This window comes from Aspergillus mulundensis (genome assembly GCF_003369625.1).
Source record: "Aspergillus mulundensis strain DSM 5745 chromosome Unknown scaffold_0, whole genome shotgun sequence".
NCBI lineage: Eukaryota > Fungi > Ascomycota > Eurotiomycetes > Eurotiales > Aspergillaceae > Aspergillus > Aspergillus mulundensis.
The window spans coordinates 3,964,644-3,987,575 of NW_020797888.1; the positions used below are offsets into that span (position 1 = coordinate 3,964,644).

Here is a 22,932-nt window from a genome sequence, read left to right on the forward strand (position 1 = left end):
GCTGGATGTCCCAAAATCTGGATAGTCTTCTGCAAAGCGCCGCGCTAGAGGAGTTAAGACCGTCCAAGAAGCCAATCACTGTCTCGCAAGGGAAAAGGCTGACCGCTTGTTTGGGGAGCATACTGCGCTGATCTGGGAGTGGCTGGCTGTTTTGCCTGCTTGCCTGCTTGCCTTCAACACGATACGCAGTGAGCTCTGGCCTATTGGAACTGTGTTGCTCATCAGTAGAAGTGAGTGAGACAACCTTGTGTGGAATGATTGCTCGGCGGCGTCTAGTGCACTAATAAAGAGCATAACGCCCAAACCCCATGGCAGGAGAGAGAAGAAGAAGTTATGCCAGCAAGATAAGATTACTATTATTTGTAAGGTCCATATTTCCCCATGCTGCAGATGTGCAAACAAATAACATGTAAGCTGCGCCATACTTTCCCGTGTCCATAGTAACATGGCAGTTCGGCAGCTGCAGGTGCAAAGGGGAAGTGAGCCCTAAGTAGGTACCGTAGATCCCCACTGCCACTGCCGAGAACCAGTGTGTGAAAGACAGCACTCACAATGCCTGTTTACATATATTTATACCCAACTCTTTCAGCAGGCCATGGTCTGCTTTGCTGGGCTATATAGTGACTGGTCTCTCTAGCCAGGGCTCTTCAGGTTCTCAGACCAGTGTTGATCTAGCTCGCCTTCCTCGCTTCTATCTGAAAATGGAAATTGCAGCATCCTGGCCTTAGCCCAGCATATAGATATCAAGATATATCATTCTTGGAGACACGTGCTATTCAATGATTATAGCAGGTAATAGGGACCGACTGTCGCTGCCATGCGCCGCAGTATCAACTCGGCAGACGCAGACAGAGATACAGCATAAACCCTTACCTTGGAACCATGCCATGCCTTCTCACCTCGAGGTCATAACCACAACTCGAGGCAGTATTCCACTCAATAATAAGCCTCAATAGCATCAACAATCTACACACACCAACCCATTAGCAAAACCCCCACCATACACCAACAGAAAGGAAGAAAGAAGAGAGAAAAGGCAGACTCACGAAATTCGGACTCAAAAACTCCTCCCCACTACTCCCCGAAACAACAGCAATATACACCGAGTTCTGGCCCTCCACCAAACTCCCCACATCAAAGCTGGTCTCATACACCTCGCCATACCCGCGATACGCGCCCCGCGTCACGCCCCTCGAGTCGATCTTGCTCGGTGCCGCGGGCGCATCGCCTTCGTCGTCGTTGAGGGTTACCTGCGGACGACCGCCCGCGAAACTCAACGTCGTCGCGACGCGGATAGTCACCGTCTCAGTATCTGGTATCTCAGGCAGAGTGAACTGGATCTCGAAGTTATTGTTCACGTCGGCGAACAGGGCCATTGGGAAGTCCGCGTCCGAATTGGTGTCGACGACGAAGGGCGTGGGGTTCCAGGATGCCATCCGGGCGTCGGACGGGTGCATGCGGAGCTGGTTTTCTGCGTTCAGGAGGCCTGAGGGTGTGCCGTCGTACTGGCCGATTTGGAAGAGCGTTGTGCGGGCGGCGGTGATGATGGTGTTTGTTGCGGCGAGGGAGGCGGTTGCTGTTGAGGATGCCGTTACGGAGATTGTGCTTGTGGCGGCGAGGAGCTCGTCTTGGTAGAGGGCCATGGTGTACGATCCTTCGACGAGCTGCGGGGATGTGAAGGTGCCGTCGGAGGAGGAGGTCGCCCAGGACTGGTAGTCGGCGTTGTAGAAGTGGACTACGGCTGGGAGGGAGGAGGACGTCCCGCTTACTGTGCCCTTGACGACGCCGCGGGCGGAGGACCCGATGTACCCGTCCAGCTCGAGGTCGTCGAAGAACGAGACGTCAAAGTCGTCCCACGACGGGATGCCCGAGCCGCTGAAGGACAGGATGTACGGGCCGAAGAAACCGGTGCGGTAGGCTTCTGTCTGGACGTGGCCGGAGTTCATGTAGTAGGTGACGGAGTGGTAGTCGCTGCCGAGATTCAGGTCGATGTCTCTGAAGAAGGGTCCGCCTGAGGACTTCTCGCGCGAGCGGGTGTCTGAAAGGAAGCAGGCGTGGACGCTGGAGTCGGAGGTGTAGGCGCAGTAGACGGAGTCGTCGATGAAGCGTTGGGAGGAGTAGAACTTGCTTCGGGTTTCGCCATCGACGAGGAACACGTCGCTGCCCTCGATGATCTCTCCCTCTCGGACATCCGAGACTTCGCCTTCCTTGTACGCTTCAGGGAGATTCACGAGGCGCGCGATGTAGCGGAGTTCGCCGACGGCGGGCTGCGAGAGGGCGTTTGTGCCCATGTAGATTGCGCTGCGGCCGTCTTGGAAGACGTAGTAGTGCGTTAAATTGAAGTCGTCGTCGTCAATGGTGGCTGAGACAATTGCGTAGTCCCCTGTCATTGCAAGACCATGTTAGATCCGTTTGCTGTCAAGAGAAGAGAGACAAAGGGCTGACCTTGAGTATTATAAGACACCGAAGCATCACTCCCAAGCCCCGAGGCAATATGACTCAATGTCCCAGAATACTGATACTCAGCATTGCGATACTGGAGGGAAGAAATAGACCCAGTGCTATCAATCGTCACCACAAAGCCATCGTCTCCCTCAACATCAACAACGATGCCATCGTCCGTTTTGTCCACGGTCAGACTGGCAACGAGAGCCGCCGATAAGAGTGCTTTCCAGAGAAACATGGTTGCAAACAATCAAAAGGCTGCTTGGACCAGTTTGTGATGCTCCCCTTCAGCAACGCCCCCACTACCTTATATACCCAGCCCCAGCACCCATCGGCAAACATTATCACGAAACCATCCCCTCCCCTTCCATTCCGCGAGAAATAAATTAAGGAGCAAAGACACACGCAGGCGTACGTGTCCACCAAGCCAAACTCCTCAGGGCCAGACACGCGAGCGCTGATCACCAGGAGTAGACCCGCTCATTGGAGGGATATCCTGACGCGCATAGATTAGGGCATGGCGTTTCTCCGGACCCCAGGATCAAGCATCCATCCCTTGCTGTCCAAGCCGGGTGGCATGGGCAAAATTTCATTGTCTGGGTCATTTATTCCCAGCAAAAACAACCGATCCCTGTTGGTTTGTGGTGTGAAGATGCTTAGTACCGCCGGGCGCCATCCCCACAGCCCCCGGACTTAGGGAGCGTAAGGAGTATTGTGTATCTAAGCCTCTGATTGAGCAAGTGTGATGGTGTATGTGAGGAGGAGCCCGCTCGTCCGATTCGCACTGTAGCTGCATCCTTCGACTATACAGTTTCGGGCTGCTTTAACCCGCCGGTGTCGATTATGTGTGCATGCAGAGGACACTGGCAGGCAGAATCGGGTCAGAGTCTAGAGAACCGAGCGAATGGCAAGAAAGTAGGGAAGGAACACGATAATCACAGTCGTTTTGATTTTCCAGAACCTGCGGTCCCTCTCTATTCGTGGCAGGGACCCCAAAAATCGAATAGAAGCCAGCGGGGCGAATCCACGTATGAAAGTTGAAACAAGGGTTTGACATAAAGCAGATCGGCAGTTATGTGTGCCCTAAGCGGTCTCGACAGCGTAGACAGCTGTCATAAGTGCTTAACACGAGCATTTCCTCTACCTAAACGTCGAAATCTCAATCGATCCCTCCGCAGTGAAATCCCGACTACTCTTGCCCAGAAGCACCCCATAGTCACCACCAACAATCTTCCATCCTTGCTCTTCCTCATCCCAAATACTCAGATCCCTTCTCTGGATTGGGAATGTGACGGTCTTAGTCACACCAGGTTCAAGGTAGACCTTCTCAAAACCCCGCAGTTGCCGGATGGGTGCCTTTGCCGCGTCGGGGAAGGAGAGGTAAAGCTGTGCTATCTCTGCTCCAGCAATATCGTCGGTGTTGCTTACTGACGCGGTGATGGTAAGGATCTGGTCAAAAAGGTCCGAGGGACCGCCTTCTGTAACGTTGCCCGTGGCGTAGGCAGCTAGGGTTGTTGTGTCTGTGGTGGGGGTGATTGTCAGGTTGGAGTGGGAGAAGGTCGTATACGCTGCATAATGATGTCAGTCCAAAGGTATCCTAGGGCAAAATAGGTTGGTGAAATGCAACGTACACAGTCCAAAACCAAACTCAAAGCGCGGCTCAATCTCCGCCTGATCGAAATGGCGGTAGTCGATATACAGTCCCTCCGTGTAATCGCACTCACAGCACGCGCAGATCTGACCGTTATAGTCGTCTTCGCTTTTCGCGATGGTGTAGACAAGTTTTGCCGAGGGGTTAACGTCGCCGAAGAGGACGTCAGCGATGGCGTGGCCGCTTTCCTGGCCGAGAGCGCCGGCATTCAGAACAGCCTGCTCCAGAGTAAGTATAAATTCTAAGCTGCATGAGATGAGGATAACGCACCGTGACATTCTCATGATCAATCCAAGCGTCGACGAGCCTAACTCCGGCATTGTTCATAACCACAATTGTGCTGCTGCAGTAATCCGCAACATCGTTCACCAGCTTGTCGCCGGTCTCATCAGCCAGGGTACGTCGGTCTGACCCTTCTTTGCCAAAGGCGTTGATAAAGACAAGGCAGTGCTCTGACTCGCTTGCATACTCGGACACAGAAACTCCAGAGGTCTGAAAGAACCCTTCGCCTGTAGACTCCGGGGGCGTGACCGTCCAGTTGTCCGACAGAATATACTTGTAGCCGAATCCCTGGCCCTCGGCTGCTCTTGCAGTCAGAGCATCTAGCGGAGACACGACATACGGAGCAGGCGAGTAGCTGCCGCCTCCTGTAATAAGATGTCCATCATAGGTGTCGCCTGCAAAGTTGGAGAAGTCCGATTGGGGAGTTGGGCCTGTAGCGAGATTTGCTGCGTCTTTGCCGAAGATACCGAGTGATTTGGGGCTCTTGAGGGGAAGTGTGCCGTTCTTGTTCTTGAGTAGCACGATTGCTTCGGACCCGGCTCGGCGGATAAAGTCTTTGCTCCCTGCGTCTCGGACGTTGAGGTCGGTAGTTTCATCCGTGGATGCGTATTCCTCTGGAGGTAGCAAGAGGTTCAATTGCGTTGCGACAATCCTCAGCGCGTGGTCGTTCACGACACTTTCCGAGATACTTCCGTTGTTGACGGCAGCCATGAGCTGAGAGAGCGAGTAACCCGAGTTCCAGTCAAGTCCGCCATTAAGGCCTGCAGTTTTGTCCAGAGGCGCGGTGACATCAGGGACAATGAACCCTGAGATAGCATGAGTATGTATCAGATTCGACACCACAGATAGAATCACCTTTGAACCCCGTCTCATTCTTAAGCACGCCATTCATGATGTGATCGTTCTCACAGCCAATGATCCCATTGACGCGGTTCATGACGCACATGACAGATCCCATTCCATTAGCGACGCCATCAATCCAAGGCCAGAGATACAGCTCATGCAGGGTCCTGTCGTCTAAGTTGCTGGATGTCCGCATAGCGGGATCATCGCTGCCGTAGGACGTTCGATTGGTCTCTTGTTCATTTGCTGGATGCTGTCAGCAGTGACAATATAGTGCGGTTGAATAGTCATACCCAGGTAGTGCTTGCCGCAAGAGATCATATTTTGTTCCTGAATAGCTGCCACACTGACACCAAACCTGATATACCCCGTGAGCTATTGAGCATAGGCTAGTGACAAAGGATGTTCTTACAATTTACCGTTAAGGTACGGATCGGAGCCCTAAACCTTGTTAGACCATGGACGAAACATAAGAAGGTCACTTACCAATCCTTCCCAGAGCTTCGATCCCAATGGACTTCTGCCAAGCGGCCCTGTAGAGGGTCCCAAGAGCATGTTATAGCCTTTCTCTCGGAACTCAACGGCCATACGTCCATAGTGGTCCGCAAGCAGAGTCCGATTCCAGGAACTGGCTATCGTCTGACCTCCTACCCAGCCAGAAACACCTTGCCCTCCAGACACACCGGTAGGTCCTGGAACCGTTAGTATGACCGGAGATAGATTGGAGAGAGCTGATGGGCTGGGGTCTATTGGGACAAGGCCCAAAACTTACCATCACTAGGCTCAAATGGCACAAAGCCTGGAGCAGTACCATACCGCACAGAAATATTAGCCTGCTGTTCCGTCGTCCAGGGTGAAACAAGTGCTTCTGCTGCCTCGTATGCTTTTGCCCAGTCATGATACGGCTGGCTCTGGCCTTGAGCAAGGCCAAGTAGCGTCGCGGCACTGGTCAAACCTGGGAGAAGATTTGAATGCATTGTGAGGATGAGCAGGACGAGTGACCACAAGATCCTACCGAAGTCCAGCGACTGATGGAAGGCCAGAAAGAGGCTACGGCCGCGCTTTTGTAACCCCCTCTTTGCCTTCTGCTCGGCTTCTCCGGACTCCTGTTCACCCAGCAGCTGAACATGATGCCACGCACGTAGGCGAGCCGAAGCACAGCTCGGGAGAACAGAGTCCGAAATCGTGGTTTCCAACCTTGGCTTGGGTAATGCATTTGCCGTTTATTCAGGCACTGGAGAGCTTGTACGGTGAAGGCTGAGTGAGCCATGGCACCGTTAGTCCGGATCCTGGGGTGACTGCCGGGATTCCCCATACATTGCGGGGTGGAGCGGAGGAGCAGGGCTAAGCCGCAACTACGGGGTGATTTACCCCGGTTGAAGAATCTTGCTTGCACTTGCTTCGTGACTGTCATACCTTTGCACCTTGTCTGTCTGTGCCCGAACTCGTAGATTTTACCGTCCAGCTCGTATCATGTTCCCGACCTGATGGGTCTCGGTCAAACCCTGGAGTACTGAGCTCTTCGTCTGCGGCAGTTCGTGAAGCCTGACATACAACTTCGCGCTAGCTCTGGAGTATTTCCTGGCCATGTGGTCAGAACGTGACGAAGCATAGGTAGTTAGGTACCCGTACGCATATCTGCATTAGGGCTGGGGCTCGGTTGCACTCCGGGAAGCACCAAATTGCAGCACGAGTTCGCCGCTCAACTAAACAGAAACAGGAATAGCAGCCGCGACCCCAACTTCCCCAAGACATTGGCGAGCATTCAATGCGGAGTTGATGCGGAGTATTGTATAATATGGGCTGATCAGGGCTCTTCCGGATTTTGTTTGCCCACTGAGATCCTCGAACTTTTAATTTCAGTGCCAGGCAGACGTTGAAGCATGCTCTTCCATTGGAAGTTCAAAGATTGGGTCTTTTAAAGAAACAGCGTTGAACATGGAGCTCTCATGAACCAACTACTTTTCTTCCATCAGCTCGTTATTTCAGTGTGGCGCAAAGCCTGTCATCCAAGGATTCAAGACCACAGAGAATCAACACTCAAAAGACTGAGACGCGTTGAACATACTCCACCACCGCACGGAACCTGCCAAAGAGAAGCTGATGGGAGTTGACCCTGATCCTAATGTCTTCATCGTCTTGTGGCAGACGTCTGCACGAAAGCATCTGCACATGCTTCACCTGAGCATTCGAGTCTTGACAATGGTGCAAACTCGCTAAACCGCCTTTCCAATCCACTGTGTCCAACTTTGCATTTCGCCAAATACGATCGAAATCCACTGACGATGTCCATCCAGAGCCGTGGAACCTGCTCGTTACAAAGATCATTGTCAGCAAGATGGCCGAGAGGTTATATATATTGGGGACGGGAGCACATACCAACGAGGCTAACCACCATCCATAAATGGGTAGACGGGCACGCGTCGAGTGGAAGGTCAGTCTAATATCATAATTTGCGGGTTAGAGAAAAGACCTACGAGCGTCGTTGCAGGCTGTTGTTTCGCGAGAGAAGTGTTAGGTCCGTGGTTGAAGAGGGAAAGAGGGAAAGCACTCCAGCTAGCTAGTCTATCTAGGCGACGGCTGGTCGGGCTACCACCTCAATTTACTAACGCTCCTTCTACGCTATAATCAGTATATCAATACGACGGTAAAGTCGCAGCAAAGCTGATTAATTCGGTTGATGGGTATTTTGTATATATAACACCAGCAACCCACACTAGCATTATCTCTGCAACATGCGACAACTCTGCCATGAGCAGCGAATCAAACAAGGTATCTCTTCATATAAATCAAATATCTATACCGGACCGCACTTGCCAATGTGTGGGTATTTCCAATGCGCTGCGCTTTAACTAGACAGACATCCACCGGGTATCGAGACATGAACGTTGATTCTAAAGGTTAGAACGGCGAGGTACGTGCTCGGACAATAGCACAAAGCTTGCCTTGACCGAGAGCGACAAATCGTCGTCATGTACAAGGTTCGATCCAATCAGATGATAATAAGCGATAGGCGGAATCACGGCGTGGGAGAGTTGAAATCAACTCAATGGCTTTGCGCTGGAGATACGCGACCTGACGAAGACTGAGCATGTTCATTTGGACTTAAGCTCCGTCCGGCTTTGTGAAGTTCATCCTCCATGGATACGATGATTGGGGGCGCTGACTTCAAGGGCGACGGGCCAGAGATCAGGGGCGAATGAGTCGACCCATGACCGTGATCGCTCAAATTCGACGTGCTGATTGTGAGCGCGTTGACGTTGTTGCTAGCACTAGTGGTGAGAGCAGGGAAAGAGCGCCCAGCATTCTGATCATGAGCAGCATCGACGCCCTGGGCATGGATCTCCGAGGTTTCAGGGTTGGCGATTCGCTGATAATCACCCTGCCTTCTTTGATCAGAGTCATATTCCGAATCCGAGCTTGGGTTGGATTCCCAATTGTTCTGTTTGGCTTCCGCTCGCATTCTTGATATTTTCATGTAATTGTAAGAGGCAATGCTGCCGATGGTGACGACAAGGCCGGTCACGTTGACCGCCGTGAGTTTGTCGTGGAAGATCACGCCCGCTGCGGTGATCGTGACTACCTCCTTGAATATGCCGCAGATACTCAAGGTGACAACCGAGGATCGCTGAAGTAGCGCAAACTCAGACGAAATCATGCAGAATGCTAGAACACCGGGGAAGACCAAGAGTAGGATGCCGGATCCGAACCCGTGAGCGTCCGCGAGAGCCGTGAGGCCGGTGACAATCTCCGTCGGGCCCTCGACGGCGAGTGAGATGAGAAGTAAAGAAAAGAACATGACTGGGGTGAGGAAGAAAAGGGTTGAAAATGGATTCGCTGTTGCTGGGTGTCGCAGAAGGAGGATTTGCGTCAAGCCCCATCGGAAACCAGAGAAGAAAGCAGACGCTATGATCAAGACGAAGCCCACAGCATTGAAGGCTGTTTCGCCGGCCACCATCATCACCACACCAATGGTCATTGTAGCGATAATAGCTATCAATCTGACAGAGGGCGTCTCCAGACGGAAGACGAAGGCGAATATGAGAACAAAGGCAAGCGCAGATGATTTACACATCGTCAAGAAAGTTAGAGTTATGAACTTTAGAGACATGTTGCCTAGTCCGATATCTAGAGAAGTTGCTGCACCACACGGAACCAAGCGTGTTAGGTAGAAGAACTTGGTGAGCACCGGCCTGGGCTCGGAGTCGGGAGATGAGGGAGGTGTAGGTTGAGGCCGTAGCGAGGGGATGAAGAAGAGGAGAAGGGAGGAAAACGTGAATTGAACGAGCATATGCAGGCTGGTAGTGAAGAGAGGAAATGGGAAAACCTCCTTGTCGTTCTCGTCTCGAGAAAACATCCATTTGTTGTACTGCGCCAGTTAGCTAAATGCGATGGCCGAGAAAGGCTCGTAGAACTTACGATGGAAATCGCGAGCGAGAAAAAGTACCATAACAGGATTAGTCCAACGTTGACCAGCAACCTGCTAAAGACAGTCCGATCTGCTGAACTGAGATTGAACAGATCTGTCTTTGTACCTGCTATGCGAGCATCCAATTGCCTCCGCTGTTTCCGTCGTCGACGCCGCTGGCGTCTCTGGTTCGCTGTGAGGCCGGTTTCTTCATCGACGGGATGGTCGTCGTCGGAGCTCAAGTAGTGTCCTTCCTCACTCTCCGCAATTGAGGAAAGGTCTGAGATATCCGCATCATCGGCTGCCGACGGCTTCTGTTCGTCGCGCTTATGATTTTCTTCCCTCTGCTCGATGAAAGGTGGTTGCGGTTGGGACGGACCAGCGCCCGTGAGAACAGAGCTCCGCCGCCGATGGTGATTGCCCGGAGATATGCTCATGTTTGTGGTAGGACCACGCTGGAGATTGCGGGTGGAATTCGAAAACAGACGGATTCACTAAGGCGAAGAAAGCTCCATCAATGCGACCCTCGTAATATGTGTCTCGTGGGCTAGCCAGAGAAATCGAGGCGGTCGTCTCGAAAAAGGGCGGACGGTCAGAAGCGACGGGGAGAGTCGGCGGTTAAAGGAGGGAATCGAGGAGAGTATCGGTGAGAGGAGTACTATCGTAGACACGTCCGGAGGGTGAAATTGATGAGGGAGATCAGTCTATTTCGCAGTAAAAAGACAAATGCAGGCGCCTCGCAGGGGAGGGAGAGAGGCAAGCAGGACGCAAGGGCGACCGATGGAGCGCGGATAAGGAGAGTAGTGCTGTGATAGCTTGGTAGGGAGACTTAATCTGACATGGAAAGACGAGAGACAGGACAAAAGAAAAGAACAGAACGGTGAGTATGGCAACGAAATAATGATTGAATGAGGAGAAGGAAGGAAGCAGAGGAAGATCGGGGCAGTCACAGGACCAGGAGAAGGAGGAGTGACTTTTTAGCCCGTCATAATTTCATAAAAAAGAGTCATGAACGGCCAGCATCGACTCCTCCTGGATCCATTCTCGCCAAGGGATCGGTCTAGCAGCCCAACAGCCACAAAACTGTCGTCTGCCAAGCGAGCCTCTGTGCCAACTCCTGACTCGGGCCTCGACCTCGCTACGATGCCGCTGTCCGTCACACCGTACACGACCTGGGGTAAGCTACGGATCACGTGTATCAGGGTAACCATGGGAATTCTACGGATATCTAATCCTGAAGATCTGTTTATTCTCTTGCTTGATTCTGAGATACTTATCGTATGACCTCGAGGAGCTGATGTCAGACCTCTATCAAGGCGACCGGCGCCAGCTCTTGGCTGGAAGCGGCTGAGTCGGCCCAAGCTTAGCGAACAGTATGCGCCCTGTTTAACTCAGAATCGCCGAGAATTTATATCAACACTGTCTTTGAAACATAGGTGTCAAGAGCTGATCTCCACATGTTCTTCCTCTAGCTGGAACGCTGCGAGCACGCTCAGGGGGATTGTGTCCCACGGCTACCCCCGATTCCAACATTTGGCTACTAGAAGTTGGGCAATGACTGAGAAAGCCTTAGCTGTATCATGAAACTGGGCATTAGGTAAGGGCCAAAGGTACCCGTTCCCCTTTGCCTGTCTACATGTTACTGCGGCGGCCCCACAATACGGATACTCAGCAATCTGGAAGACGGCACCGGTGTATGTCACTGTATGATCAGTCATTGATATGTGCAAATGTTATATGACCGCACTAGCAGCCCTGCAAGTAATCAATAATGTCAGGTGAGGTCAGATTGAGGCTTGCTTGCGGCTTCATCGTGCGGGGAGTCAGGGACCGAGCGCGGTGTATCCAGAGCAGATGCCACACGAACACGAACTCCTCCCAAAAGCCCCGGCAGTGCAAGGTAACTCCCGGACAAAAATCGGTCGGTCGCGCAATTCCTGCACCGGGAATGCGATGGGCTGAGAAGAACCGGACTTTCTCCCTGTTTCGCGACATTGGGTTCCGGATTATTCATCGCTCATTGAGTCTGGGATAGGCATGGAAGGCGATGTTGCATCCCGAGGCTATCCCAGAAAATCGGCCACGGACTGTAATTCGACTAGGAACGGAAGACCCCTCATCTCGGGGTGGATGTTCAGGACTGACGCTTCGCAGAGCTTATAGCAGTAGACAAATGAGATGCAGACTGCTCTTATGATTGTAGTAAACAGCCAGCAGTCACAATCCTGCTTACCCATGTCACCATGCACTTATCCGAAGCGCACAAGACGACCAGACGGACAGGTCTGTGCTGCTGGCGATCTGCTTTTCCTGACGATCCGGGGTCAGCCACTTCAACGGACGCTCTTATTCGCCGCCCAATTTATGGGGGATCGTCCTTCCGATCCTCGGCTGGAGACCGTTCCAGTTCCTGGCCCCTGCCTGCTCTACCAAAGTAGCCTTCACTAATTATTCGCCGGGGTTTTGAAACTAAGAAAGAAGATACTATATGACCAGAGTCTTCCCTAGTCTGCTTGTAGGGTTCAGGCTTCAGGCTTGTATTAGAAGCTGAAACCCGCGAGACATGAAAGGAATCTGAAAGCTAGTAATCGAGAAAGGGTATCTATAGATCTTTTGGTGGAAAATAATGCAGCGAACACCTACAACGCCAGTATTATAGAGAAAGCTGGATGAGTCGAGCCGTGCGATACAAACGCAAGTACAGGCATGTCCCGCTGAGATCAGTTCGCATCACGTCAACAGCTCTGGCAACCCTCATCCTCACTCTCCGTCTCATACTGTTTCTTCTGACTCGCTTTGGCCCTCCCTTTGCTCCCATTCATCATTTCCATCAGCGTTTTCTGCTTCCCGCCACTCTTCGCCTTTTTCTTCTCTTCGGTCTCCTGCTTCCGTAGATACTGCTCCATTTGCTTCTCCCGCGTTTCTCGGCCTTCTTCGGAGAGTTTAGCTTCAAGGGCACGGAACTCATCACTCTCGGGATCCATCCCGATCAGAGACTCGAGGAGCTCGATTTCACGAGCCCAGATAGAGAAATCAGGGACTGCTTTGGCTGCAGCTGGCTTCTTCTGTTGTTTTTTCTTGGTGGTTTTGGCTTTCTTTGGCTTGATTTCGTCATCGCTGGCATCTGACTCGACTTTCTCCTCTTCTGATTCATCTTCTTTCGCTCCGTTAGTAGCTGCACTGGGCACTCGGTCAATCGGCGTTTCGAGAATCATGGGTATACCCTCAAAGCGAGGTTCATTCATGACGTTGTGAAAGGCTCTTAGGCCCAGAAAACCTGTTCCAATGTTTGCGTGTAAATCACGCTTGCTCCCACCGGGTGCCTTGGAGTCATTGAGATGAAGAGCACGTAGATGCTGGATGCCGATTAGGTCTTCGAACTCCTGTAAAAATGCCTTGAATCCGGTTGGAGAGACTAGATCATAGCCTGCTGCAAAGCTATGACATGTATCTATGCAGATACCAATGCGCGGATGGTATTCTTTCGGAATGAGTACAAGAAGGTCGCGGAACTCAGATAAAGAGCCACCAATTGTTGTACCATGGCCGCACATGGTTTCTAGGACAGGTACGACGGTGGATGTGGCGGCGAGTGCGTTCGTCAGAGCTTTTGCGAGCCGAGCGAGTGCGCTGGGAAATGGAGTCTTGTTTGCGCTTCCGGGACTACTTGACATTAGTAGATGGACGTGGAACAAGAAGCGCGACGTACTGGAAATTGTACAGCTGGATTCCGAGAGCTTCGCATCGTTGAAGGTCGTCTAAGAATGCGTCGTATGCTTGCTTGGCTTTATCCTTGTCCTCCTGCGCCAGGTTCACGAGGTAGGAGCCGTGAGGAAGAACATATCTATGCTGGATTAGCACATCGAGAACAGTGGAAGCCATGCGTGACCTGTGATGATCTGACATACTTCGAAGCATCATAGTCATGCTCTTTGCAAAGCTTGACGAAACTATCTCTGTGTTCATCCTGCAGCGGAGGGTTGTCCCATTTCCTCTGTGATTTCATGAATAGGGCGAAAGCATTGCCACTGAACGGAATTAGCCGCAGACACAGGTGGGAGCTTTGCTGAAGATGGGCACTAACCCGATGTGCTTGCTATTATTCACAGCATTGAAAACACCTCCAGCGGCACTCACATGAGCCCCAACGAACATCCGCAGACCCTGCGTGCGAGCCCTCAAAGGCATGATCTCCGCTTGATCTTTCTTGGTAGTTTTCTTCCTTGTCGTCTTCTTGGCCGTGGTTTGTTCCTCAGCTTCCTCTTTTTTGGCCTCAATGAATGCCTCTAATTTTACCTCCTCCTTAACCTCTTCTTCAGTTGCGACAGTGGATTTTGAAGCTCTTGCTTGTGCGGCCGATTTGACGCGCTTTGACTGTCTTCTAGGGGAACGTAGTTCGTCGTCCTCTAGTTCTCGTTTGACCTCAACCGCCTTTCGGGCTCCTCGTGGCGGCATTTCAGGTCTTCGCAGACAGAATTGCTAAGACGCTGTTCGTTTGTGTAGGAGGAGAACGGTCGATGGAATTGGCGTCAGAGACGTTGAATTTGCCGGAGCGGGGCCACGGTCGCGACTCGGAGGTGATTTTGGCGAGTCTCAGCGGATGAGACGATCAGAGGTTGCGGAATTCAGCAAAGCCCTAATACACATATGCCTCAATTAGATGCGACTCTTTTAATGGGTTATGTTTGTTTCTCACTTATATCTTCCTCAGACCTTGTCGGCCACAGTCCGTTCCGTGACAGAGCAAAACGCGGTCGAATTGAGCTACGCGAAAGGCGTTTGACAGGAGCCAGGTGTAAGATTTGATTGACACGTCTTGAAACTCAACAACGCGTTGAAAGGGGTGAATTGTGAGATGTCTAGAAAGACTTGAGCGATGGTGGTCGAATTTCAATATTTCCTTATTGGGGAGGTAAAGTCATGTGACTACAATGTCACCACAGCAACGGCGCTAGTGTTTATCGATAAACTTGGTTTATTTTCGAGTCCCCTCGGACGACTTGACCACTCCAACGACGAACGACAGGTACGACCGCCCTCAAACCCCGACGACTATTGAATCTATAGCGGTCTTGACTATCCGACTTGATTTCGGGAACTGGCGAACAATAGAGTGTGAATCCCGACCATCAACCACGACAGTCGCCGCGATGGCGGCCTCCGGAGATCTGATCGACTTCGATATCATTGAAGGACAGAAGGAAAATATTCAATCGCTTCCAGGTGGCCGCTCTGCTAGAGAACTGGCCCGGATATTCTCTCCTCGCGATCCCAGTGATAAACTGGCAGCTCCATCACCAAATGACACACGGACACTCAACGACGCGATCCGGCAAGAATATGAGGCGGAGTTACAGGCGATCGCAGAATCAGACGACCCTCTCGACATTTACGATCGCTATGTGAAGTGGGCATTGAATGCCTACCCGACTGCACAAGCAACCGCAGAGTCAGGACTTCTACCATTACTAGAGCGCGCCGTCAAGTCATTCCTATCATCGCCCCATTACAAGAACGACCCACGATACCTCCGACTATGGCTTCACTACATCAGACTATTCTCAGATTCGCCACGAGAAACATTTGCATTCATGGCTCGGCACCACGTCGGGGAAGGACTCGCTCTGTTCTACGAAGAATTCGCCGCGTGGCTTGAGAGTGTTGGAAGGTGGACACAGGCCGACGAGGTGTACAGACTTGGCATCGACCGGGAAGCACGACCAACCGAACGTCTGGTTAGAAAATACGGCGATTTCCAGAGACGCTATGAAGAACAGACAAGAGATAACGGACCTTCGTCGCCCGCACTTCCTGCAGTGCGCCCCGCACTAGCCGCCAAAGTTGACCCATTCGCTTCCGCTGCGGCCGCACCCGCAGATCCCCAAGCCCAGCGCTCTAGTCCAGGAACCACGAGTGCACCTAAAACAAAGTCAGGAAAAGCCAAGATGGCTATCTTTACCGACACAGAACAAGCAGCGAGCCAGCCGGCTTTGGGTGCACAGACCAAGGGCTGGGACAGTCTTGGATCTAGGTCAGATCGACGAAAGGAGAATCAAATCGAGGCGAAACCATGGGCTGGGGAAACACTAAAAGCTGGAAGGAAAGCTCCGCCGAAGGAGAAATTGGCGATTTTTAGGGATGAGGTAAGCTCTAATTTATTTTCACCCTGTTTCTCTGAATTCCGTATATTTACGATCATAGGACTAATTGGTGGCATGAACCTGGATTGGTTTACTTTATGTATTCAGTCAAAATCAGATCTACCAGACAAAGATGAAATGCAGTCCAAGCCAGTTCCAGAACACCGCATTCGGGAGGCCGTAAACCCACGTACAGGAAGAAAGGAGCGAGTATTTGTTGATCTCGCTGCGGTGTACCCCGACTACAAGAACCCTAACGTTGAATTCAGCTTTGAGGAGCTCAGAGCCATGAAGCGTGGATGGATGGACAAGGATTGGCGTCAGAAGCGGCCTCTCAAGCAGATCTCTGGCAACGCCGTCCAAGCAGATCCCAACTCGCCCGATGAGAATGCCCTTCCAGCCGAATTCAAGGAGAAGTTAAAGTTGAGCGGTACAGATGACCATGCTCTGAATCAGCCTATAATGTCAGAGAAGGCTCATGATAGCAAATCAGGCAAAGGAGGGAAACTGAAAGTTCGCGAAGTCAAGGCCGAAACGCAGACGAGTGAGAGACTTTCTATATGCCTATTGCGGCGATATGCTAACTGCCGAAACAGTCAAGATGAAATTTGATTCTCCCACTGGAAGCAAGAAAATCCGGCGCAAGAGCACTGCGGAGCCAACAATGACCATGCACACGCGAGCTGCCACAGATGAGATCTACAGCATCTTTAATCAACCATTGAAAACGGAGACCGACAATGTGGCGGAAAGCAGTGACTTCGACGATGATGACTATACAAGTGCTGGGGAAAGCACAGTTGGGCGAATATCTGCAGCGTCCAGTGATTTTGGAGATGATACATTCCACAAATCTTTCGATGAAGGCGACGCGGATGACTTCGATAATACTCGCGCTGAAAGTGTTGTTGATGGCGAATGGACTCAGTTTTCTGCTGCCGAAATTGGGGGTGAAACAACTTCGTTTCAGTCAGAAGCTGTTGATCCAACACAATCAACAGTACACCCTGGCGACGATGATAACACGAATGGCCTTGATTCTGCACCGACAAACGAACAACCTCAAAGGCAAAGGTTCATTCCAGAGATGCCAGAGGACTATGTAGCACCCACTGGCACATACCGAGACCCTGTCATTGTGGCTCAAAACCGCCTGCCTTTCATGACACCAATTGTTGAGCGCACCGAGCACTCGTTCCCTTCGATGACTGCTGCTCGGAGCAATCTGTGCAGCGCAAAAACTCCTTCAAGTGTGCTGAACCCGACAACGACGCCTGGTATGCCTCAGATGGGAAATCTTCTTTCCAGCCCTCTTCCGACGGAGACGCCATTCCACGGGCAGACCATGCACGGCTTGGAAGATATAGTTGAAAGCCCTACCGCGAACAGGTCGCTTTCTTCGAGCCTCAAATTATCGTCGCCGGCAAAAGATACCACCCAACACGGACCTATTATCAGAGACATGTTGTGCAATCCTATTGGCAGGTCAGTCCGGGACACAATTCTTCAGGCCTCGCACTCCACTCTCGCAGCCTACCCTGGCTTCAATGCTCATCCCGATACGCAGTCTCACTACGCCCCTGAGATTGAGCGGTTCATGAAAAACACCAGCAAGCGTTCCAGGAGTGGCGGCGAGTCGGCGTTTGACGTCCCAATCATCGATCTTCCGGGAGCAGAGAGGAACTATATTGTCAGACGGGAGCTCGGCGCAGGAGCCTACGCTCCAGTTTACCTTGCGGAAAGCATAGACAGCTTAGAGTCTGATTCGGAGATGGAGTCTGTTGACAGCAACAGCGGAAACTCCGTCGAGTCACGACAGAAGACACCTCGCTACGGCTTCGAGGCCATCAAATTGGAAGTCGGTCCGCCAAACGCATGGGAATTCTACATGATTCAAACCGCGCACCACCGCCTAGGGCAGCTTTCAACCCTTTCCCGCGCTACCGATAGCATCGTCCGGGCCCACGAACTGCATATCTTCAAGAACGAGAGCATCTTGGTCGAAGACTACCGCCCCCAAGGAACCCTCCTCGACCTCGTTAACCTCGTGCGCCACGAAGGAATCTCCGGCCCCGCCACCGGCGAAGGCGGCCTCGACGAAGCCCTAGCCATGTTCTTCACAATCGAGCTCTTCCGCACCGTCCAAGCCCTCCACACCTGCGGCATCCTCCACGGCGACATCAAAGCCGACAACTGCCTCATCCGCTTCGACGACAAACCAACCCACTTCCAAGCGGCCGACGAAAACACAGACCCCCGCGAAATCCACTACTCCCCCTCCGGCGCCTTCGGGTGGGGAACCAAGGGCCTCGCCCTGATCGACTTCGGTCGCGGCATCGACATGCGCGCCTTCGACCGCTCCGTGCAATTCATCGCAGACTGGAAGACCGGCGAGCATGAGTGTCCCGAGATAAGGGAGATGAGACCCTGGACGCACCAGATCGATCTTTACGGTCTGGCTGGTGCAGTCCATGTCATGCTCTTCGGAAAATACATTGAGAGTGTTCCCACCGATTCCTCCAAGAAAACGTACCGCATCCGCGAGCCGCTCAAGCGCTACTGGGAGAAGGAGATCTGGGTCGACGTCTTCGATCTCCTCCTGAACCCGGGGGCGGAAAGATGGGTTCAGTTGGAGCAGGAGCAGAACGCCGACGTGAATGCTTCGAACCTCCCTGTCCTCAACTCGATGCAGTATGTCCGTGGACGCATGGAGGGCTGGCTTGTTGACCATGCCGAGAAGAAGGGGCTGGGTCTGCAGATCCGGAAGCTAGAGGCGATCTTCGCGGAGAGGAAGAAGAGGTTGGAGAAGTGATTTTCTCTTCCTTCTGTGCTTTCATTGACTGTCCCGTCCCTTCGCTTGATTTCGCTTCTTGAATATCCTTGGTCGTTGGTCTCGATGTCCTGCCGTCGTCGGCTCATTCCATCGCATCTCACTCTTGTAATGTTATCATGATATAGTACAGCCCGCGTATACCCCCTTATTCTACTACTGGCATATCTCTTCGTTTTTTCAGTTCAGTTTGCTTGTGTTCATGTTCTTTTTCACGTCTCTTTAATTGTCTGTGCATGGCTAGTCTACGGAGTACAGTGCAATCATACCCTCTCTCCTTCCAATTCCTTCATAATGCCTTCGCTCTCGTATCCTCATCGTACGCTCCCTTACATGCTATACTTCCCATGCTCGACTAGTTGTACAGACATAATTAACAGTTAAGGCTTCCTTAACCTCAGCAGAATACAGTCTACGACCAGACTACGGGCGAAAGAAGGTAAAAAAAGACTCGGAAGTAAGAATAAAGATTCTTCTGATTCAAAAATCATAACACTCAGGTTTATATCGCGACAATGACAAATGCATATGCATGGGATGGAATCATGATATCATGGCATCATGCCTCATAGCTGCTGAACGCACAACACCTGCACAGAACATTGCTTGTCCAGGTCGCCCGTGGACAGAAAAAGGCAAGTTCATAGATGGATGGGAAACGAAAGAGGAGCGCGAACTCGGAACTATTCTGAGTGAGTTGAGTAGGGTTGGATAGAGAGGGTAAGAAATGAAGAAGCATAAGGGATAAAAAGACATAGATGTCAAGAGATGAGAAGGGCAATATGATATAGATCTACAGGAAAGAGATCTTTCAGAGAATTAGATGCAACCATGGGGATCGCTCACCACGGGTTGCGATGAAGACAACAGTCAGGGTAAGTAATTTACAAGTCTGACATGCGGGAAAGCAGCACGGACACGAAAAAGGGTCCGGCGCATTTGGGGAAGGGGTTCAAAGGCAAAGCTGTAAAGTGTAAACACGCGCTTGCAAGCAAGGTCGATAGCAGCATCATCATCTATGTTGGTCGTGTCAATCAATAACAGCATTGCTCCGTTCCAATCATCATATATGGCGCGACGTCTGGACTCGTCGAGATAGAGAATAATAAGAAACAGTAAGGAAAAGTAGCGAGTGGGTATTGCCGGAGTCAAGTCCTGAAGCAGATAGACAAGAAAAGGAAAGGAAAGGAAATGGAGCGAAGGGAAGCTTTCACCGATGGATCACGCATTTTTTCCAAGGTTTTGCAGTTTTGTGGCGCTGTCCGCTCGGTTGTCTTCAGTGGATATGTGCAAGGAGTGAGGTTGTGCCAGGTGCACGCCAACATCGGAAGCCCAAAGGGAATCAAGACTTGGTCTGGATCAATGTGGAGATGCTCTAGCAGCCAAAGCGGATTCGGTCGAGGCCAAGAAGAATGAGTGTGAGTCGACTCTTGAAGGAGAAATCAAGGGTAGGAAAATTAGTCAAGCAATCCGTGCCATGAGCACGGATCCAGACTCGTGTCGCGCCAAACGTCAATAAGCTGCAACTTTTATAATCAATCATATGCGGTTTTCGTTTTCGATATCATCATTCTTAAACGCAAGAGGCTCTTGCCCTTGTGTATTCTGTCGTTAGTGTCGTCAATGCCGTTTCACATCATCATTTCCGCATAAATGGCTTCAAATGTCACACAGTAAATCAATCAGCCAGGCTTGCAATCGCTGGCACCCGTTGTCAACGGGCCTGCGCAAGTAAAAGCTCTTTGCAGGTCTCGACCGCGCATGAGCTTTTGCATTGCGCCACTTATTGCCTTAAATAAGACATGTTCAGGATCTGTCTTCGGATGCGCTCGGCGTCCGAGATGCCTGCCTCCGTCGGATCATATGGGGGCCCGCTCGCGGGAGCTTGACTTCGAGAGGGCGCATGCTGCGCATGTTGGTGCAATGACCGGAACCGAGGAAGTGCACCGCTAGCAAACGGATCGGAAAGGGACGGCGCATGTCTTGAAATTCTGCCTGGCGGTGCGGTGCGCCGGTATCCCTCCATTTTGAAGGGGGATCCCAGTCGCTTGATTTGCTCCCCGCTTAGACTCATAATCGGGTTGAGCATAGGTTTCTCCGCCGCAGAGGCCTCCTCATGACGAGACGAAGACGAGGGCGGAGAGAATAGCTGGTCGAGAACCTTTGGTGTGACTGCTGAGCTCGTGGTAGCTCCACGGGCTCGTATCCGTACACGACGGTGGCCTAGATCGTTCAGTTTCCCTTGACGGAAAAGCTCTTCCAGATTGCGCCGAGTCTCCTCTTCCTCCGTTGCGGGTTCAGTAGGCACATTGGAACTCGAACTGGTGCTATCGGCCAAGTTGGGAAAGGGGTCCATGCGGGGAGGAGATCGCAAACGCGAGCCTGTAACATGTATAGTTTCGCGCCGTGCTCTGGGAGCATGGCGCTGGTTTCTCTTCCTGACGTTGTTTGGGCCCCAGGTATGGTAAGAGAATGGCGATCCGAGCCTAGGCACCTCGCTCCCGTCAAAACTGGAAGATTTGGCTGGCAGTGAAGTGCCCAACTCGCTGCGAGGGGTACCGGGGATTTGCGGTCGAGGGAAATCAGCAGTACTTGATGGCGCAAACGGATCTTGGGCGGCTAGTTGAGCCAATGGACCGGGGACAGAGCTTGATACGAGCGAAACGCCCAAATCACGAGTCGCGTAGGCAGCTGAGGTGTTGACAGGGACACTGACCGCAGGCGGTGCGTCTGAGGGTCGCGAAAACAGATCCGGGAACGGTTCTGGGCTTCTAGACTGCATCATCCTCTGGTAGTGAGGAGCTATAGAGAACTTCCTCTTACTCAAATATTTTAACCTTCGCCGGGTTGAGGCTTCGGACTTGAGCCATGATGGCTTTGGCGCGTGGTCTCTTGCAGTTGGAGTTGTTTCGCCGCTCCGAGGGGAAGTTTCGGCGGAGGTGAACTGCTTGTCGAGCCGGGTCGATTTTCTTTCCCAAGTTCGTTTCGCTTGCCGTGCCACTCTATGGGTGACACCAAGCGGCGGGATACTGCCGGGGGTCATTTTGAAAGGGGTGATCGTGGGATCTTGGATATATAGTTGATAGGTGTTCCACAAATGATTATCCATATCCAGCGTCCATCGTTCTTTAGTTTTTGTCTGTTTACAATGTTTCTTTTGGGGATTTGCGGGTAGCGGTGAGGTATCCGCCGTATGCTTCGGAGTAAGTTCAATATGGAAGAAAGGATCATAGTGATCACTTTCGGCGCTCGTGCAGCTTCCGCCAACCGACTGTCGGGAGCTAAATGTTTCGATTGAGGAAACAGAGGAATCGGAGGCATTTGAGCAGGCTGAGCTGGGACGCCGAATCTCATCTCCAGAAGCCTGGGGATTCCAAGTGGACCACGACCTAGACGACTCCGCTTCAATTGGGTCTGGGCGGATCTGGGCCGGCGGGGTTTTTAGGGCTACCCGAGCACGCGGCGGTGCGAGAAGATGGCCATCGGGCGGCACCCCTGTCTCATATCCAAGCGAAGGGGCATCACGAGCTGGAGGAAACTCGATAGAAGGTAATGGCTTATCCGGAGCGACGGAGCTGAAAGGGAAGTCATGGCTGACCTGAGCGAAGAGGTCGGTCCCTGACCGGACGCGGGAAGGGCGGAGACGCGAGCCAGAATGTCTGGGGGGCGGAGGCGGCGCATCCAGCTGGATCGAAGCGCGCTCGGGAGTTCTAGGTTCAGCGGAAGGGTAGGTAAAGTCCTTCGGCAGAGTGCGCGACAGACCGTGCTGTCGGTCGGCCATGGTGTGTCGCGTCTTGTACGGTTCTCACGGGCGAGGACAATCGGAGAGAGCGTATTTTTTTGTTTATCGGAAATGGGTCGCTCTCCTATGCTAGCATCGCTTCGCTTATTGGAGCCTTTGGTCTATTCAATGACTGTCTTTCCGGCGATGTAATCCGCGGTTCAACTTCTCTTCTGTCGGGTATCGAGTGTACGCGCAAGTCCGTCGATCAGCAAGCCAAGCGCGATATACCGGTGATAATATATGGTTCGTAGAGAAGCAAATCGTCCGGAAGAACGAGGATTGTAGGAGTAGTGTAGGTAGTATAGGCGTGTTCGGGGGATCGTAAAGTCGTAAACTAGGAAAGCGGCAAAAGAAAGATGAAAGGAAACTAGATCGTCAAGATGCGAGTGGTCGGATGAGGAGGAAGCGATCGAATTCGCGAGTCGATGCGATGGGACCGCTGTATATTGCGAAATGCGACAGTGGTGGAGGTTGATCAGATCACATCGAACGGGTTGCGCTCCGTCGGACAGTAGGTCACAGCAAGGGAGTTGGGCCCGTCATTGAGGC

General features: G+C 52.1%; 6 protein-coding genes across 6 annotated transcripts; 1 reads left to right on the plus strand and 5 right to left on the minus strand.

The window, feature by feature from the left end:
- Positions 1 to 958: 958 nt before the first annotated feature.
- Positions 959 to 2,683, minus strand: DSM5745_01042 (uncharacterized protein; the record flags this gene model as incomplete). Its single annotated transcript, XM_026743058.1, has 3 exons — positions 959 to 966; positions 1,043 to 2,383; positions 2,446 to 2,683. The coding sequence occupies 3 exons, from the start codon at positions 2,681 to 2,683 to the stop codon at positions 959 to 961; spliced, it is 1,587 nt and encodes a 528-aa protein (XP_026608903.1).
- Positions 2,684 to 3,585: 902 nt separating this feature from the next.
- DSM5745_01043 (uncharacterized protein) lies at positions 3,586 to 6,198 on the minus strand (the record flags this gene model as incomplete). The annotated part of the gene is made up of 8 exons (XM_026743059.1): positions 3,586 to 4,013; positions 4,077 to 4,314; positions 4,367 to 5,184; positions 5,234 to 5,467; positions 5,515 to 5,579; positions 5,634 to 5,662; positions 5,708 to 5,913; positions 5,994 to 6,198. The coding sequence occupies 8 exons, from the start codon at positions 6,196 to 6,198 to the stop codon at positions 3,586 to 3,588; spliced, it is 2,223 nt and encodes a 740-aa protein (XP_026608904.1).
- A 2,069-nt stretch (positions 6,199 to 8,267) lies between these two features.
- Positions 8,268 to 10,066, minus strand: DSM5745_01044 (putative nucleotide-sugar transporter; the record flags this gene model as incomplete). The annotated part of the gene is made up of 2 exons (XM_026743060.1): positions 8,268 to 9,590; positions 9,641 to 10,066. The coding sequence occupies 2 exons, from the start codon at positions 10,064 to 10,066 to the stop codon at positions 8,268 to 8,270; spliced, it is 1,749 nt and encodes a 582-aa protein (XP_026608905.1).
- Positions 10,067 to 12,364: 2,298 nt separating this feature from the next.
- On the minus strand, positions 12,365 to 14,084 carry DSM5745_01045 (DNA-(apurinic or apyrimidinic site) lyase APN1; the record flags this gene model as incomplete). The annotated part of the gene is made up of 4 exons (XM_026743061.1): positions 12,365 to 13,292; positions 13,339 to 13,473; positions 13,538 to 13,657; positions 13,714 to 14,084. 4 exons carry the CDS (start codon positions 14,082 to 14,084, stop codon positions 12,365 to 12,367), a joined length of 1,554 nt encoding a protein of 517 aa, XP_026608906.1.
- A 695-nt stretch (positions 14,085 to 14,779) lies between these two features.
- DSM5745_01046 (putative checkpoint protein kinase (SldA)) lies at positions 14,780 to 18,581 on the plus strand (the record flags this gene model as incomplete). Its single annotated transcript, XM_026743062.1, has 3 exons — positions 14,780 to 15,772; positions 15,878 to 16,313; positions 16,366 to 18,581. The coding sequence occupies 3 exons, from the start codon at positions 14,780 to 14,782 to the stop codon at positions 18,579 to 18,581; spliced, it is 3,645 nt and encodes a 1,214-aa protein (XP_026608907.1).
- Positions 18,582 to 20,382: 1,801 nt separating this feature from the next.
- On the minus strand, positions 20,383 to 22,380 carry DSM5745_01047 (uncharacterized protein; the record flags this gene model as incomplete). The annotated part of the gene is made up of 1 exon (XM_026743063.1): positions 20,383 to 22,380. One exon carries the CDS (start codon positions 22,378 to 22,380, stop codon positions 20,383 to 20,385), a length of 1,998 nt encoding a protein of 665 aa, XP_026608908.1.
- Positions 22,381 to 22,932: the final 552 nt, after the last annotated feature.